Consider the following 20,124-nt stretch of genomic DNA (forward strand, 5'->3'; position numbering starts at 1 on the left):
AGAAAGCTCGAGGGGTCGGTAAACCGGAAGGCAGTGGAGGAAAGGCGGAAGACCAAGCTTAAGGGTCCAAAAGTTCTATTCACAATGAAGCTCCTCCCGTTCGTCCATTGAAACACCGTAACACTGCACTGTCGCGCCATTTAATCCGTCCTCGTCTGCTTCCTAATTCCTAAACAACAATAGAGCGTCTGTGAGTCGAACTGGAATGGTTAACGTTCAGAAATGACCCAATAACTGGATCATTGGAGACAGATTTATGTTGGACTACCTAGAAATGGGATTTTTTTTTTCATGAAAACCATCAACAAAGCGCATTAAACGTACTCTGGAACGAAATTGGGAACAACTAAGATCCTCTTGAATGATTATTCATTGAAGAAAAGCGCATTGGGTTGAATACGTCTTCGAATAACAGAAGTAGGTTGCTTATGCTAACTTTGTGCACTGCAAAAAATTATTAATGACCCTCTGATATTGGTATTCTTCTTTAAATGTAAATGTGAGGACTTGGAGAGAAGTGTTACCAAAATAAAAAGCTATCGGATTCAAATCTTGATGTTTATTTTTATATAGGTAATAATTTTTTTAAGTATTATAATCGTTTGTCAAGAAAAGAATTAGTTTATTTCAATTAAACACTAGGGCTATGTATTACAAATCACTAGCAATTTCAAATATAATCATCAAGATCGCGAATGGCAATAAAATCGATTGGAAAAAAAAAGAAATTGATCGACGCGACGAGTCTTTTTTGAAGTATTAAATCATTTCAATTACACGGATGGAATATTGAGATTTTCTTTTCCCTTTCACGAACAGCGGCGATATTCGTTGGAAAATATCAGAACTGGAACGAGCGTCAGAAAATTCGGTGACTTTCATTCGGCAGAGGGAAATGGTAGAAGCGGAAATCGAAACCGTTAAAATTGTCTGACGTAATTAACCGCGACGAAACGAAGTTTCGACGAGTTCGACTCCTCTGTATCGGTGGACTGGGACCGGACTCGAAAATGCGTTTTGTCCAGCGGGTAGAAATTTGATGAGATTTTATATTGTCCCGCGTTTTATCAAGCATTTTCGCGGGCATTAATTCCGTTAGCGGGCGTGTTAGCATGAATACAAATGAAAAGCAGCGGCCTGTCGGAATTGGATCCGAAAACTAGTATTTGGACGTTTTTTCCCTTTTTTCCCCCTGTTCGATTGGTACGAACCTCAAAAAGCGTCCGGTCGTTGCGTTTGTCGTTTGTATGATTTGAAAAGCGAAAGATTAAAAAACAATGGAAGAAGGGTGGATGAATTACAATTAGAACGGCGACGAAGATGAAATGAAACCCCCTTTTGTCTTTTTCGAGAATGAACAGCGTTATTTAATTATGGCCGTAATGATGACACGCTCGTTTAACGAGTTGAAACATTTTTCGCGATAAAAACTTCATTATCCCTTTGCATATTTCCAACCTGTTTGTTCTTGCTCCAGTTTCAAACCTAACCCAATACAATAAATAATTCCATCATTGAAATTTAATTACGAACCCTTGTTTGAAAGGTTAGGATAAATTAGGCGCGAAATCAAACAAATATTTCAGTTTTGAATAATAAAACGATGCGTTACATTTGACTGCAGTCATTCTCATAATATTACCCTCTATGCTACTTTAATAAAATTGAAATTATCGATGTATCGTTGAATATCAATAAAATATTGATACCGTATCAGTAATTAATAGCAGCGATTCTACACGTATAATCAACTACCATACGAGATATCACGAATTCTGGATTACCCTTTCAACCTGGACGATCGGTGATAATGTCCAGGACAATACGAGTATCGTGTGTCAGCACAAAGGCCGACAATAGATTGGTAAGACGGAAACCAAATAAATACGGAGAGACCTCTCTCATCCCATACAAGATTTCGAAAGTAGAATTTATTTTACTAAAAAAAATTTACTGGGATAAATTTGATAGTTCTAAATTTCCACATCCCTGTCCTATGCTCTTGTTTATTATTTATTAAGTTAAATTTGACCCCTACCTTTAATCCATCTAATACGCGGTTATTACGGAGTCTTAGTTTTAACAAAACGTGTCATGAAATTCAATCGCATCTTGGAGGGTCCAATCGACCGAGGGCTAATAATTTGGCAACCCTAAGCCCTTATTAAGAATCGTCCCCGAAATCACAGGCTACAGGACGAATTATATTGTTTCCCGTCGGCTAATTTCAGATATGACAAACCACCAATTATCAGAAGGTTTAATTATCACTCTCACGTCGAATGTCTGAATCCCATGACACACCTAGAATGGTATCGTAATTCACAAAATCTATAGACATAAGAATGAAACCCAAAGTCCTAACTTGGGCGAGATGGTATTATAGAATTATTGGTGGTAGAATTTTGACATTTCAGCTTCAAAATGAAAAGATTTTAAAATAAGAATTTTGAAATTTATTATCAAGTGTCAAAATGTTAAATGTATTTTAGATAAAATAATTCAATGTTCTCACCTAAGCAAAACTATACATATAATTTAACGAGAGCGTCAGAAATAAAAGAAAATAATACGGCAAACGTTTCAGTATCCCAGTCAGTGATCATTTTGCATGGAAAACAAGCTCGGTAATCAGTTAGAAAGATTTACGACTGGCAAAGCGGTTTCCAGCGTTCCTTCCTGAAATATTGGCACTTCAAACTCGTATGCTGATAAGAACTGCATCTCGCGACCTTTCGTTACGGTGCATTGTACGAATGGCTCGAGAATAAAGATGGAACGACAGATAGAGAAACTTATTGCCGCGATTGTGTTTCAGCGGAAGCATGATAGGTTCGTAAGTCTCGAACCTTGTGAACACGTAAAGATTACTCCAGGAAGGAAACATGATACTTGTTCAAAAATTTTTGCAAATGTACAGTACTGAGTAATAAAACTCCCTGTGAAAAGGGGCGATAATGAGAATTACCAAATGTGACGAATAAATTAAACTTTAAAATTAAAAAATTTCAAAGTTTCACATGATAGTAAAATTTCAAAGTCCTAAAATACAAATTTAGTTTTAAAAAATATGAAAATTATTTTGAGGCTTTTGAGATTATGTTTCACACAAACGGAGATATTCACCGTGATTTTAGTCGAATTTAAAAAAGTTTCACAAAAGGTGACCAAACAGTTTCGAAGGCTCTTAGGAAAACTAAGAAAAGAAGAAGTGTACAGGGTTTTTAGGTCGAAACGTAGGTCTGGTTGGATATCGAGTCTCGATGAAAGTCGAGGCAGATTAAAAACTTTATTATGTATGGAGTCCGTTGGTTTGAAACGGGATTAACCTTTGAATTCGCTAAAACTCTACTTCTTCCTACAACTTTATGCCGTGAAAGAGGAAACTTAGCTTTATAGGGTACGTCCTACACTTTTCATTTGAATAATGTTAAAATTCCACATCGAAAATTAAATTTATACTAAATGGTTTGCAAACCATTTCGGAAGTAATTTTCTCAATACAGAAGTGCTGATAGGCCACAATAAACAAATCATGAAACAGTCGAGTAGAAAAAGATCGAGCCTAAACATTTTCGAAACTGTCATGAATAATGGAGGATGTTTGTGAAAAAATTTCAGAAGTATACAACACTCGCTTATTGGTTACGTCAGCAGGATGTATATGTATAATATTTACACACGTTGTTCGGCAAAGTTTCGGCGCGATTCAATCGTGCGACATTCGTTTGCTCGGAAACTCGTTTATGCAGTTTTGTCTTGTACGGTTCGCTGGTTGCGTGGAAAAATCGTGGAATAGGGATGGTCTATTTGTCATTTATTTTGCACAGCTTCGAAACTTTCCCCATAAACGAGTCCGTATACAAAGTATAGTAAAAACTTGTGCTTACGAGCTTTATAGATTCACCAGGAGCCTATGAAAATAGGTTTTCGTGAAGGGCTGCCTAGAAATTAACTGTTTCAGGCATGTTTTTCTTTTTGCACTATTGCATTTTATGTTTTATTAACAGAAACTTAGTAACGAACGTTATTTAGCGGAATGAGCGGAAGGAGAATATTAGCGGAAGGAATGCGGATACGATGAATGTATCCTTGTTGAAGGAAATCGAGATGAGTAGATGTTTTTATCTTTAGCAGATATTTTTAAATAGAATTGAGTACAAGGCGATAGCGAAGATAATCGAAGACTGGTAAGATGGTTGCACGGGAAGGGGTTTAGTTTGGGGGTCGATTTGAAAGGAATCGCGGGAAGTATTTCGTTCCAGCCGACAGCCAGGAATTTCGGGCTCTTTGTGATTGGCAATAGACCGAGGAAATTGGTTTGAAATTCGCGGGGCTATGGAATGTATTGGCAATCAGATTTTCCTCCCTCTTGTACACACAGTCTCCCCGTAGATCGTGCAGGCCGAGGCCAGCTTTCAGTTATTCTCAGAATGCCAGCCGTAATCGAGACGATGTTCGGCTATATTTTCTAGAATGTCCCGTTCTTTCAACGAAATTCCACGAACCAATTGAAAGACCAACCTTCGTGGCCAAGGGTTGAAATCATCTTGAAGAGTATTTCATTACGGACCATTACTTCGATAATTGTTCAAAATTCATTAAAAAATATCAAAATAAATATAGTATTCTAGAGCAATTTGATTGCCTAGAGCCCCCATAAGATGATTTTACATCTAATAATGCAAGAAGGGTAATGTTTACTTGTATAAAATTGATAAAATTTATAATTGAAAATAAGAAACTTGAAGCCAGTCATTTTGACTGGTTTGATAGTTCCAGCGTTAAAGCTCAATATCTATCTGTTTATCGATTACGAGCAAACAATACACATCCGACTCTCCAAACAGGGAAGAAACAGTATGAAATAACTTGAAGAATCAACTTGACTGCAGGGAGCCGAAGACAGCTCGATAAAAAGCTCCCTTTGCGTCGAGTGGTGTGCCAATGGAATGTATAAAGCATACGAGGAAGCCAATTTCCCCGAGCGTGTACGGTTACGTCGCCCTTTCGATAATAATTGGCAGCATGAATGGACGCGGGCGTACAGTAGCCAGAATCGGCCCCCGGAACATGTTACAATTGAAATTGCGGGTGGACGTGCGCACCCGTCATACGAATTTGATTTCTCGATGCGTCTGGTCATTAGCGAGTCCAGCTGCGTGTACTGACGTTCGATCGATCCCATACGCGTGCCCGTGTCCGTGTATCTTCATTCACTCATACGTTGGAAGAATCGTCTCCATTGGGAGAACCATGGTTCCTGTCATAGCCAACGGGACGCGACGCGACGGACCGGGCGAAAGGGCCACGTGTCACGTGATCGGTAATTCTTCGCGAGATCGATCAATGAGGCGTTTTCAAACGCGAGTGAATTGTTGGAAATGTAATTTGGTTTTGATTCGAGTAGATTCGTTTTAGGAGCGGGTACAAGGTATGGAAGGAGGGAGATAGGAGGGTGGATTTGAAATGTGACGTTTTTAGTATGTAAAACCTTGAGCACTAAGCTTTGACGTAATTAGAAAATCTCTTAGGATTTTGAAATTTCGGAATTTTAGACATCTAAAATTTTTCAACTGGGTCCTGTATGCGATACGTTTTTTTGCCCGTGTATCGCCGTTAAATGGTTTTTTATTTTCTTTTTCTCTGTTAGAGAATCTCTTCCGTCAACTCGTGACGGAGTTAAACCGATCGTGTTAATTATTGATGAGCGATAGGAGGCCGAGGCGACCCTCGGGTTACAAGAAATTGATCGAGCTTAATTAAAATTAATTAATCACGGCCGGATCGCGATGATACGAATCGCACCGCGTCAAAGAATAACCTGCTCGTGAATTAATTACAATAATCGATACACGGTGGTAAATCTGATCCTCGCATCCGAACAATCGATTGGACGCGTTAATAGGCTTCCGGTAAATGAAATGAAACAACGAAATTCTCAGAATTGCAAAAAGGAACGAAATTATAAGAAGAGAAAAATTATTCTACCGAACCGAATAAGAAAAATAATTCAGGAAGTCTAGAATGATCCATCACAAGCTGTGACAAATCGAGGCGTGAAGAATCATGAATTTCCGGCTTCGCCGACAGAAACAACCTTGTCTATCCGCATATATGCGGGCGGCGGTCTTTCTCGAAAGGCGAAACCAGAAATTAACAGTCAACACCATCGTTCACGTGCCCGATTGTCGCTTTAGAAATCTTTAAATAGTTTCAGATCATGGACGAACCTGAAAGTCCAAACTTGAATAGAGAACAAACGTAAAAACTCAACCACTAAAATAAGCGCAAGATAAAGTATAAATACTATGTTAAAATTCTGGGTAATTCTGCAAGTAGAATAATCCTGCTGTTAATTACAATATTTATTTAACAGGCAGTAAATTTTCCAAAGCTTGCCGGCTGAAGGTTGAGAAGAAAAATATCCGAGGTTCGTTGGTTAACGGAAGTAACTCAACCCCCCCTGTCTCGTCCTTCTTCATTTGTACCTTTTCACCGAACAAGGGGCTTTATAAATCTCATCCTTCCTTCGGTGTTGCGATATTTTCCTCTAACCAAACGTGCAGACGGGTCTAACACCGTGAAGCAGAATCAAGGTGGTTGGCTGGCACGAAACAAGGAGAAAATCACAGAGAATGAGGGGGTTGGAAACGATGGAAGACGGAGATGGAGAAGCGTCAAAAGAGGGACGCTTAATTTCCTGTCGCGCGTGCTTTATTTCATTAAAAAGTCGTCAATAATATTACGTTAATTACGAGAGTTCTCGTGTGAGTGTACATAGTCTGGCTCGAACAAGAGCCAGTCAAAATGTGTTTGTGGCAAAGTCCCTCATTTTTCTTTTCACTTGAAAATACAAGGTTAAGTCTGGCGATGTTTAAAATTTTCATTCACCTTTTGATATTTTAATATTTTCTTTTCCGAAAAAGCCTGTTTGTCGGTTCCATTGGACAGGAACGAAAACAGCCCATCCGTCTGTGGAATTGATTTCCCAGAGAAAGTGGTCGAAACGGCATTCAATTTCGTCCAATTGCCTGACAGAAGTCGTACTCTTCCTCTCTGTACGTTTTGTTGGCGGTGGAATCGAGTTCTCCAAGGGAGCTCAAAATTCCAGCCTCGAGCAAACCGGAAGAGCGAGCTAGTCCCAAGAGAAGGGCACGCGGTCGAATGAAAATGTAAAAATGCAAAAGCAACGACAGAACATCGATTGATGGAAGGGAGTTTGCCTTCCAGCTACCTCGTGTGCTTATGCAAATATCTCTTTTATGCTCTTAAACGCACTTATTTAATCGTGAAGCGTGTGAATATATCGTCAGAGAGACTAAAAGATACGATTTCTGTGCTCGTGGACTGAAGCAGCAACACCCAAACCATTATTTTCATCAATGCTTAAATTGGAATTAATTACAGTAATAAGTTACTCGTAACTTTGATATTAATTATCCTATCCGGTAATATCTAGCATCATCAAGGAAGAATGATCGTTTCGGGTCAATTGCTGCAACACGATAACACGTCACGTAAGAGTCTCAGATTTTTAAGTATCATTCTGTCCTCGATTTACATCAACGAACCACTTCATAAATATTGACACTGTTGTGTTAACAACCCCTGTAGGATCGAGGGGTTGTTATTGAAGTGTTCAATTTTTTAAAATCGACCATCCGAGAAGAACTTCGCTCCTTCCTGTAATTAAGGAATTACATATTTTCAAATTGTCAAAAACTGGGTCGATTTTAACAATTGTATCGCGCGCTTATAATTATATTTTATTAAAAATAAAAATACACGTTTCATCGAGTTATTTCCTGAGAATATTTTAGATAAAACTCATCGATGGCTTCGGATAATCCGTAATAGGAATAATCCGTCGTTCATTAATCTGCCACAGTCCAGAAGTAATCCCTCGAGACTTAATTGCAAGTCTGATCATGTAATTTGCTTTAATAATAGATGTTACTTTTCCTTTTAAGATACTTTCTCGTCGTTTAGTCGCAATTAATCATGATTAGTTTCTTAATCAGAGATCGTTATGTATGCTATATAAACCCAGTTAATTAAGTTTCACAAACATTCACTGCTACCTAACCATACCCATATGTGAGCGACGCTTCAATTTCTATAGGAATTATCTGGCTTATTCAATTAGAAATTACTCGTACACGTGTCAAGATTTCAAATCTCGAATTTGAAGATTTCAAAATTTTCCTTTCCTAGTTACACCACTGACGTTACCTAATAAGACAGCTCGTTATTCTTGAAAGGAAAATGATTCTCAGTTGGTTGAAAAGGGCAGCCAACGTAGAGGTGAGAATATCCGTGTACAGGTCGTTAGCTATCGATCGACGTATCGTGTTCTGACCGGGTACACGGTGTCCCAATTTCGTAGCTACAAAAGAGAGGATGCACCAGTCCCTTGTTGTTCACTGATCGGGAGGGCAGAACGCGAAATATCGGCTCTACAGAAGGTGTTCCTCTTTTCAGATTAAAAAAAAAAAAGAAATAATACGTTCCATTTTTGGACATCATGCTGGTAGATCTCTTTGATCTTGTTCAGGCACCTGGTACAGAAAGTCTGTCATTCGTAATAATATCTGAGGGAAAGCTTCTTTTGGGGGGTCCTAGCTTATCTTCGCTCGCATCTTATTGCGAGATTCGTACATTGTTTTCTTCTTCTATTCTGGATACGTATCTCTTATCCTGTTTTATTCCCTTTCTTCGTCGCGGCGAACATCTGCCTGCTTCCGGTTCAGCCTCGTACAGACTCTTAAAAGGAGGCCAACTGTAAGTGTAATTTAAATTTTGCAAACGTTAAGTATCCGTTCAGATTCGAAAAACAAGTACCTACTTGAATTGAAATACAGGTGTCTTTTTATTTTTTAATAATTCTAACTTGAGTCAAAGTACCTGTTTCAGTGAAAAATCCTTTTCTTCTTAAAATATGTGTATTGAAAAATCACGAAAAATCAGTTACAGTGACCTATATAATAGTCTACGAGCGTTCGTTGCATCGAATAACAGTCACGTGTAGAAAAGAATGACGAAAGACAAATTAGAGGGAAAAAAGGCAGTGGTATCTGTTAGTTTAGGTCTAGCCCTGGAGAAACACGACACCACGAACCATTAGCTATTTACGGAAACAGCGAAGCAAATGGGGCATTCGACGATTTTCCTTTTCCTTTCGTTCTGTCTCTTGAAACGTGGATGAAAGAAGTATAGAAGCTTTTTTTCCACCGAGAAACAGAATATCGAGCGTGGCTAGAAGGGTTGCAGTTCCTTTTATTTCGGGAATGGCGTGCGTCGAACTAAGCGTGTCCCACCACGTGGAAAATCGTACGTAACGATAGCCATGCTTTACCCTCTTTTCTCAACGGTTCCACTGCTTTTTCCGTTTTTTTTTTTTTTCTGCTTTCAGGCAGTTGTTGCACGTCGATGAAAAGCTGTGTCGGTCTTTAAAGTGTTTTTCTTAGCATAGTTAAAATTGTTTCAGTAATTAGCATCACATCCTTACTTCCTGTAGGTTGTAAAGGGAACAGAGTTGATGAAAGATTTAGGTCAGTTGGAAAACTTGTATCTTCTTGCATTCTAATTGTTAATTCTGAGATTTTTAATCATGAAATTGAAATTTTGAAATTTTAAACCACGAAATTTGAATTTGGAAAATTTAGAATATGAATATGAATGGTGTGATGTAGTGCAACACCTTGTGAGATCTTTCTAAAATTAATTTGTAATAGTGGAGGCGGGATATTTTTAAAAATATTTCATAATGTCATTGACGTATAGCAATCTCAGTTGTCAGATATGTTTATCAATAGTTAACTGCTAAGTCAAGAGGCTAAGAATATCATTCTAAAAGCTTACCCTACTCCATCCATCATCCTTTGAAGACGTTCTTCAAAGAGCTACGGCCTGTAAAAAGACAACTTCATTCAACTTCGTATAGAAAGCTTCGCACATTTCATGAAACCTTGTAAGTACTTACAAGGTTTAACAATTTTTAACAATTTTTACTTCTTTCTATATTCATAGATTGCAAGATATTTATTAATTAACGATACCAGCCATACTACCAGCATAATTTGGCAACGGTAGTAACAAAATGGATGCCCACATACGGTATTAGGAAGCACTATCGATCAGTCGATTCTGTCTTTTTGTCACTGAGCTTAGCTCATAAATTTTTCAAGAACCAGAGTGCTCCGATCGCGTGCGCTAATCTCGCAAGCAGATGCCACGCAATGCCTCGCAAAACCGATTACCAGAGAAAAAGAGAATGTGTCTATGTGTGTGTGTTACGTGGTAAAGAGGACTGTGCAGGATAAAAGTGGTGGCACTTTTAAATCCATCAAAACTGCCTATAAACGGAATACGTACAAAGCGGTGTCCTTCCCAGCACGCTGGTCGGTCGCTTTTTTTACTCAAAGGACACTCGGATACCGTAACTAAACGGATTTCTGCCTTTTCCTCGAGATCCTTTTCCCATTGTACCAAATGAACATTGTCAGCTAGTATGCTATGTGACCTGGATATCTGGTCATATTTTTCTCGATCATCCGTGACATCTTTCTCCGTTTGGAAGGCACGTAAAAAATTTCGAAATTCTTAAACTTGAATTTTAGAATTTTTCAAAAATTTTAAAAAGTTAATTGCCCTATTAAGGGAAATTTTATACCCGCAAAATAACACTATCTGACATAATTCGACTGGAATTTATTATTTCCTTCTTAACGCTGCGTTTCACCGCCCCAGAAATACCCTATACTTACTTAGGGATGGGAGGAAAGGGGCAAAAGAAATGGAAAAAAGAAAATAAGCGAATCGTTCTTACCCCCAGCACCTGTTGAATACGCGTACACGCGTGTCTACCGTTTCTAGATCATTGACAATTACTTGATCACAATATCCAGTACCGTATACTTGAACAAAATAGGATTACCATTCGAATCCTGATACCGATCTGACAAACGGGCAAACGTTGTCGCGTGTTGGCAAGAACAGGAACGTTTCAAGAGAGACGGAAAGGGTTTATATTGCGTGATCGATATTTAATGCATGAAGAATGCCGATGCAACGAAAGCCAGCCCGACCCATTTATCCTCGTTCCGACGGCCATCAAGGTCAGACGCGATCCCGCCACGCCATATATCATCGTTACCAGCAAGTCAGAATACCCAGTTAAGGGTTAAAAGCTGCCTTTATCAATCCCGCCCGAGCCCTCGGGTCTTTCTCATACATCTATCGCGCTTCCCTGTCCCGGACGTGCATTTCCATTAATCCTCCGCCGCTATAAGCAGACTTTAAAAGCTTGACGAGCCGGATCAACGCTGTTGGCCACGCGTTCTCAGAAATAGCGAAAATGAAGCATACAGTGCGCTTAGAGAACCTTGGCGTGTCTTGTATAATAAATTTCATGAATACACGTCCACTTTAGTCCATTTTCTATCCACTTCTCACCCGGCTGCAATCCGCTCCAAGGACGCTTCTCGTCCGCTTCCAGTCAATTAATTCTCTCTCCCTGGTCCGCGCTTACTCAACGCCACCAGTACATTTCGATCCACTTTCTGTCCACTTCTCCTACACCACGTATGTCCGTCTCTTGTCCATTGTTCGTCCACTTGCACTTTAAACAGGAACGAGCGAGAACACGTGGAAACGTGGGAACTCGATACGAAAGCTATTTCGCGGGTCCTAATTGATTGAAGCACCTCGGTTTACCGGTGAACGGGTGATTTGGTCCAATTAAAATAGTTCGGAGGGTGGATCGTTTGCTTCGACCAATTAGAGGCATTGTTCGAGATGATTTACCGTGTTGAATTCATGGAATGTTTCGTAGAATGATATAAATATTAGGGATGGATAGGGATATCGTGTTTCGTAGATCCTTTGTGTTCAAATGATGAATTCCGTTCGTTCGTTACTATGGACAGTCGATGTATGTTTTATGTTTCGTAGCCGTAAAGATATTTTATTCTTGAATGGCGGAACTGGGTCGATCGTGACCCACATCTACGTACACCGCGGTTTCGTCGGTAGCCGAAAATTTCAAAATTCAAATTGTGTATCCATATGTAATTTCCTTTGTTATGAATTTCCGAATCAATTCCGCAAATTAACCAATTAGGAAGCTGAAATGTTACCTAACAAATATGACCGCTCTACTTACTTCTCTATTACTAGTTTTGCTATTCTGTTCAAGTAGAGACCCATGGGTTTATGCATTAGCGAATCTCCAGGAAAGGTTTCACGATAATCAAGAAATAATAATCCTTCTACCTGCTGGTAAAGACCTTCACCCAAGGACTGAGTCATTTCGTGGGAGGATCGAACCTCCTAAAGACGTATCCGATGCACGACCATGAAGAAAATAATAGCAATGAATAAATAATGTGGCTCGTGACTCGCCGAGAGGAAACATAAAGCGTGAGAGGTATCTATTTCCGGTATAGGAAAGTTCAACACAAAAAGAAGGGAAACGTTTGTCTTTTGTATGCAATATAAAATTTGAATTCTATAGAAAAGATGAATGTTAAAAAAAAAAATCATACAAATTGGTCGTTTTTTGTACGTAGAATTTAATTAAAAAATTTTATTCATTACTCCAATGAAATTCCTTTACTTTTACATACGTACATCGTTATCACGTAAAAGCTGAACTTGCGTTTGTTCGCGTCACAGTTTTCCCACGAATCTGAAATAACGAGGATTTGTCCATTGATGAAATTTATTATATTCCGTGATGCGTCAAAATTCCCTGGTTAGTTATCTTTACTAAAAATTCATCATTTCTATATGTTTAAATTTAAATAGGATTTAATTTGTATTTTGATCGTTTAACAATTTCCAAATATTGATATAAAATATATTATTAAGCAGAAGATTCAATTTTTCAGAATTAATAACGTTACAATGATCGTTCTATAAACGGATGAGTAAGAGAAAAATGCGGACGTCTAAAATCTCAATTAACCGTGGAAGTAATTTTGATTTACGCGCGTTCCAGCTGGCCAACTGCTCGCGGTACCCTTTATACCCGAAGCAACGAGAAGCATTTTAAGAGGGATAAGTTATGTACATGCTCGTGGTCACCTGCTACATCGGCCCTCGAGATGCTTTCGAAGCTCGTTGCCGGTTGCAGGTGCATTGTGCACGTCAGATCGGCGAACTTGAGATCGCGAAAGACCGAAACCGGCCGGGAAGACAAAGGAGCAAGCGAACGAGTTGAAGCAGCGATGCTCTTCAATGTCGACCCGTGTCGGGAGATGCTTTTGCCCCACGAGTGTATAATCACACTTTGACCTTACCCTCGGGTGCTTACGGGTTATTTCAAGCGAGAATAGTCAACGAATTAAAATTACAATTATTATATTAGTTGATTATGAATCAAATTTTTTAGAAATTTTGAAATGGCACCCTAAAAATATCTTAATTCGTCCCTGATCATTCTGTTACAACGTCCACAAAGAATTTCCATTTTTAATTCGTATTTTCTTAAAATCTATCTCGGCTGCGATTCGCGGTCGACGGAATATTTAACGCGTTCTTGAACCGTGTTTCATTTCGTCGCGAAACAACCTCTCACCATAAAATGAAAAAATCTGCCCCTTTTTCTTTTCGCGCGGTAGTCGTTGCTGTCCCACGGGAGAAGGAACGTTCGTCTGGATTTCATATCGTCGACGCGGTTATTCGCAAAGTGCAACACACAAGGGGACGAAGAAGCAGACACGAATTAACATTACCGAAGGGTTGCGTTTTTAATCTGACGCTGTGTATGAGTCAGAACGCGTTTCACCGGACACCTTGCGAGTTTAGGGTATATACCTTAAACACTGTCATCAGGGGCTGCAACTTGAAGCTCTGCCACCCTCGCCACTCGCCAGCCCCTGGGTGATTGATGGCGACAGGCTGAGGGGTAAACTGAAGTCATCGATTCGAGAGAAAAGAAAGTTTCAAGTTTTCAGTGAAACACGTAATACCTTTTAAATACATTTAAGATTAACTCGTGGGTTAATAATCAGCTACCCATTTTCATATTCATGCCTTATTACGTTCTAGATGAAATATTTATTTCCACCATTAAAATATAATTTTGTCACTTGAACATTTTTACTTGTATAAAAATTTTCTAATAAAAATTCTTATGAAAAATATGTGCGAAAATTGTAATCGTATTTTGTATATGTTTGTTGTATAATCAACTACATTGCTTTTCACACAATATATGTTCTATTTATTTATTGACAATATTAATTAATACTCATATCATTTTCAACGTTGAACAAACTGAAAATGAAAACGATTATTCTGTTCGTAGAAGATTATACAAATTACAACGGTTACGGTTATTTACCCTGTTAAATAATTTCATTTTAATGGACAATGATTAATGACATCGCAAATGAACTGGTGATCCCACGGAATTCAAAAATATTTGATTACGAACGTTGGGATAATTAATTGTTTCTGACAGATATTTCGAATTTCTTCTGTTCCAGGTACGTACACTCGATTTTAAAATACGATGAACACTGATGCGCTCCACTAACACAGACACGGACGAGACGTCGTGTAAGTAAATTTCAATATTTTCTAAACTTATTTCTTCTCTCTCTCTCTATTCTATCTTTATCTATTTTCTCACATACGGAGGCCTTTCGTTTCATAAGGAAATTTTCTTCATTTTCTTGATAAATTTTAACATTATTGCCTTAAGAACACGAACTAGCTGTTGCGACATAAGGCAAGCGACGGAAATGATAATTTCGTCGATCATCTAACCCTAACGTTATTGATGACGGTTCACAGGCACAACCTGTTTTCTGACTTCGAAAATTAGTCTCGCATCATCATTAGGTTACCTTGTTTGTTTACGGGTATACTAAATCAACGGTGATTTTTTAAATTTTTTATAAACGACATATGGTCCACTCTGATGGACTTTTTTAAGATTTATGATTCGAGCACTTCCTGTTTTTTAACCCTTAAATAATTTTGTAATATTAGGTGTATCAATGTACAATATTTTTACACGAGAAAACCGCAAACCTGTTTTAAGATATTTTATTTAAACAATACTCCAGCTTATTACAAACTTCGACCCAAAAGAAAATGTCGTACCTTTAAGATTCTAAGGAGTCCACGTGGCTCACAAAGACCCAACCGAGCGTTTTTGCAATGTTATTCAAGCTGAAAGGCGGATGGAGTTCATTCTGAAGAGTAGGACATGAAGCAACCGACACACAATCGTTTAGCACTTCCGTGACAAACTATTGTACACTAAACGAAGAGGCTCTTTAAATCTGACCCAGAATTTTACCTGCTTCCAATTCGACCACGTTAAACCGAGAACGTAGCTGTTTGTGCAGCCGTCCTCTGTCGTTTATCTTACCCACGATCACCTGGACCCGAGACTTTAGTCTTGCCTTTGCGCGCTGTTTATCGAAGCAATTTTCTGCTAGCGAATTGTCCTAAATGCTTCGTGACTCGAGAGGAAAACATTTTTCTTCGATACTTGGCTCCCAATAATGTTTACCTTCGAATATGTTATAATTGTGGTCAGGGTAAAACACCCTCCTTTCTTCAATTTGTGAAGAACGTTTAGGTTATTTTGATAGAGAAAGCACTTTGTTATTCTTAATCCTTCATCAAAACTGGTCAATTTTCGTAGATTAAGAATCCTGCGTTAAGCGAGATATACTTTCGTTAGGGTGTGAAATTTTCTTTTTAAATCCTAAAAGCTTAAGCCTTATTACAACACTTTCGGTCAAATTAGATCTGATCTACCCCAAACAAAAATCCCACTTACGCCCATCATGGTCAGATTATTAGTTCTTCGGTAAAATGAACGTCGGTCATGGACTGAAAGGACTGTTTACCTGGGTCACGGAAAATTGGAAAAACAAACAACGGGGACTAGGAAAATTGAGTCGTTAGTGACCGATAGTAGCAGTAGGCTGAACGAGACTCGGACCTCGTAATTTTAGGAACCTCAAGGGGCTACTTCGAGGCGAGAACGGTTGATTGGTCTAGTGACCAGACCACCCTGTTAGTTGTTAGAAAATAACGTTAACGTTCGATTTGACTCGATGAAGAGGATGGTTAATTTTTTAGAAAGCTTCTGAAGGAAAGTCTAATTATATTAGGTATAGAAATTAAATTACAAATGTAAATTATGCAAGCTAACGAATATCTTTCCTTTTTACTTATTTCCATAATTTTTGATATGGTGGGTCAAGCATACCCTAGCTTTTACCTAGCTACGGCAATTGCCGTAACAGAGAGGCTAATTGTGTCGACGGAAAAAATTAGGACTGCCGTCGAACCGTACTTCAAACATCCTGACCGAAAAAGGGTCCTTTTTAAAAAGATACGCTTGAAAGCCAAAAAAAATATATATTCACCCAGCAGGAGACTCGGTGCGTCTGGCATCCAGGAGGTCTGCTCGGGTCCGAACGTCCATTGTCCTGCTCTCAGACTCCCCGTCAGGACTGTTTAGGTTTTAAATGCAAATCCTTCGCGAGGACAATGCTTGCTAAGATTGGCGTGAACTGTTCGCTTTGGGTGGTTCGCAATGTGCGCAACAGATACCGACATACCGGATCCTTGGAGCCTTCTGGCGTCATCCTTCCGGTGACCGCTGGCTCTGAATTTAGAAAATTATTTTATTTAGAAAGAACATGAATTTGGAGGTCCCAGTCGTCATTGATCATTTCTAAATCGTCTATTTCTATGAAACGAACAAATTTCTCAAATGAAGAAAGAAAGTAGCGCGATATGTTATCGATCAACACAAGAGAATCTCCAGAAACATTGGTAAACGCTTCCTGGCATGGTTTCCCTTTATTCGGCCAGGAACGTGCCGAGTGTTACCGGATTTCATCTGGTGGTATCGTCGATCCATCTGTTCCGAGATCTGTCTCCGATTGTTCTTCGTCACGTACGGCTCTCTCCGTTCCGTTTGGCGTTTTCCTTGCGGCATGCCGGTGAGTGGCACGTGGTGTACAAGCCACACTCTCGGTCATTTTGACCCCCTGCAACTTGCACTAGTTTATCTGATTCGTAATTTAAATTATGTCATTTTAATTAATGATAAAGAATTTAGGCTGTTGAGAATTGTATTTGGAGCTAGATAGTTAAATAGAAATTGAACTTAGGACACTCCTTAAATACATGTTGGAAACGAGTTCATACATTGAAGAATCGAGGAGTTATAAAGCTGCTCCGAAAGGAGAGCGTATTTTCGTTTGTACGTGGGTCACGTACGAGTTGTACATCCTGTGAACCCGAACCATGACCCCTGACCCGACATCCAGATGGACCACGAGAACATGACACTTCTTAACACAAACAATTCCAGCTGTGACTTGGAAAAGTGTGAAGTCGAATTTCTGTTTTTCATGTTTGTCTTTGTTCAGAAATACCACGTGAAAAATAATATCTTACACTTTTATTTTTTATTATGAGAAAACTGAAATATAAAATTCAATTAAATTAAAATTGGGTCTCTTCCCATGGTCCACCGTCCGAGGGTTAATATAGTTCTATCGTCTTTTGATTTACTTTTAAAAATAATTAATTGTCAAATTTTTATTATTATAATATTCGATTCTTTCATAAAGAGTAATCGCCAAATTTTTGCGAAAAATCAAGAACACACGAAATGGAAAGGTGAAAGTTTGCAAAACGACTTAGGAGAAATCGAAAGGAAGATTCGTGTTTTGAGTGCGAGGTTCGAGAGATCGATGGCAGCATCGATTGCTGTCGGGGAGTATTATGGTACCCTAGGGACGTAAAGCAGCCGCACTTGGAGAAATTGCTAATCCCTGCATCTCGTATTTCTCACTATTCTGTTACGGTGTTGCTTTTACGTCGTTTCGCTACGCCTCAGGAATTTCTTTCACCCTTAAACGACCGTTTTTCTAAAATGTTGCAGTGTGGAACATCTGGGGGATGAAGTTGGATTTTCGGAACAAAGTGATAAGAACTTTGTTTTAATTTTAATAAGTTCATTTATAAAATTTTGGAGTTCTCAGATTTATTAAATACTGAAATCTCGTATTTTCGAATCAATTCTTCATTTAACGCATCAGACGAATATAGTTTTCTTTACACTTGTCCTCAACCTTGCGCGCAGTTGTCCAAAGCTGACGAGATGAATTCGGAGCGAAGGGGAACGGTGCGTGTTTGAATAAGAGTCCCTCTAATTCTTTCGAACACCGCGACGACACCGAAAGTCGTCGGTATGACAAACACGTTTGCGTGATGCTTGCGTGGAGGTAGCATCCGGTCCTACTGTAACAGATGTCCTTAGGAACCGAAAGTCCGATTAGTCGCGCTGAACACGCCGATTAGCCGTGTAACATCTTTTCGACTTGGTACAGAGGCTCCTCGAAAATCTATGGTCCAACGAATCTTGAGTATGCGTCCAAAATGTATAAAACGATTCCCCGGATCACCATTTTTTCTGGTAAAGTCTCTTTTCCCCATTTTCTCCAGGGAATCGATGCTGTACATTCAGAATCCATCTCGAGTAGTTATTGCCAGGGTTTAATATCTTTTACAGTTGCGGCATCATTGTAACGATTTCGTTTTATTGCCACTTTAAAGGCCGATACGATTCACCTTTGGTATCGAAAGAAAAACGCTTTTCATTTCGTCATCGAGGCAAAGGGAAGAAAGTGCTTACTCGAGGTACGGTTGAATAAGGCGTATAGAGTTTTTCTCATTTTGTCTCCGGGCAAACGTTCCGCCACCTAAACGTATTACGATCTTCACGTTCCTTTCGCGGTCAGAAAGAAAGAGGACGGGGTGGTCAATAAGAGAGCTTGTGCGTGCTGATACGAGCATATTTCGTCGTCGAGAGGGTAAAGTCTGCGCTGAAATAAGGATCCAATAACGGGCCGAGTGGGGTCTCACTCTTGCGTCCGGTTAACTATCGGATATAGGATAGCGAAGAAAAGAAAATAATTTTATTTTCACTTCAATATCGTTGAAATATTAAACCTAGAAATAAATACATAAGCTTTTCGAAAGCTTTAAAATCATCATTTCAAAATTTAAGAGTGACACAGTCCTACGTGTTCGATGATTTCTTTCGAGCCTATCGAGTCTTATCAAACGGAGCTGAAAAGGATTATCAAAGAGGGGAGGATCAGGAATGACTCTTCAGCTAGGAATCTCGAAGGGTGTCTAATTGCTTCAAAACTTGTCACGCAGCATCGATCTGGATGCTCAGCTGGAGCCTGTGAATGATTAATGGAACCGTACCACGAAAAAAAAAAGGAAACATGCACCGCTAATGCGTTTTGCCGATGATCACGACCCGGTCTGAAATCGTCACGTAACGACCCTTGGCATGAGAAAACTTCAATATGCTTAAAAACAAACATATCATTAGGCTGCTTCTGTTGACTGAATCCTTCTGTCAACTTTGATATTAATTATGAATTGAGACATTTTGGAAATACCCATATTTCAAGTAAATAGTTCCTTGTTTAATCTTGGAACTTCAATGTCTCTAGGAATTTAGGAATTTTTTAAATATATCCATTCCTCTTTTTCTTCAACCTATCTGTCCGTCGTTCCTCAGCTCTTCTACGTGGTCTAAATGGATTTAAATAAAGCTGATAGGTTGGCCGATAATTAGAAAGGGTTTTTTCTTTATTAGTGGAAAACCGTGTCCTCGGTAAAAGCATTTCCAAGCTGGTGTCCCATGCGTTTCGTGGAATAAGTTATCAAACTTTTCTTGGATTAAAGATTTTTTGCCAGGCATCCAGTTCAATTATCTAGAAGGTGGAGCAAGTAGCGTATACCTACTACTTTTAATTTTAATTTTAATTTTAATCCAAAAACTCTGGTATACATTGTGCAGGTTTGAATTACTATTGATTCAACATCCACCGGTTAAGCAACAGAAGAAAACTTATTCGTTCTTCGATTCTGATTATTGTCACCCTCTTGGTGACTGGTGAAACTTCTTCGAGAGTGTTTAAAAGGAGTGAAAATTCAACGACGCGATTAGACGGTCAAGTATATTTGCCCTCTCTAATCTTTACCCTCGTCAAAGAAACTTTTCCAGTTTTTCCCTCTTTTTAAACGTTCAATGGTTTGTTCAGTCGGGCCGGG

The 20,124-nt window shown here is 39.0% G+C and overlaps 1 protein-coding gene across 11 annotated transcripts in view; it reads left to right on the forward strand.

Moving 5' to 3' along the window:
- The window catches only part of Ten-m (teneurin transmembrane protein Ten-m), a 329,037-nt gene that overhangs the window by 265,434 nt on the left and 43,479 nt on the right, over window positions 1–20,124 (forward strand). For 2 of the 11 annotated variants that reach the window (XM_034331396.2, XM_034331400.2), the window contains exon 2: window positions 14,496–14,568. The exons of the other annotated variants lie outside the window; for them this stretch is intronic. In XM_034331396.2, coding sequence (XP_034187287.2) covers window positions 14,532–14,568 — 37 coding nt within the window. In that variant the 5' untranslated portion in view covers window positions 14,496–14,531. The remainder of the gene's footprint in view (window positions 1–14,495; window positions 14,569–20,124) is intronic. 11 annotated transcript variants of the gene reach the window in all.

The sequence above is a fragment of the Osmia lignaria genome, chromosome 6 (genome assembly GCF_051020975.1).
Source record: "Osmia lignaria lignaria isolate PbOS001 chromosome 6, iyOsmLign1, whole genome shotgun sequence".
NCBI classification, from domain to species: Eukaryota; Metazoa; Arthropoda; class Insecta; order Hymenoptera; family Megachilidae; genus Osmia; species Osmia lignaria.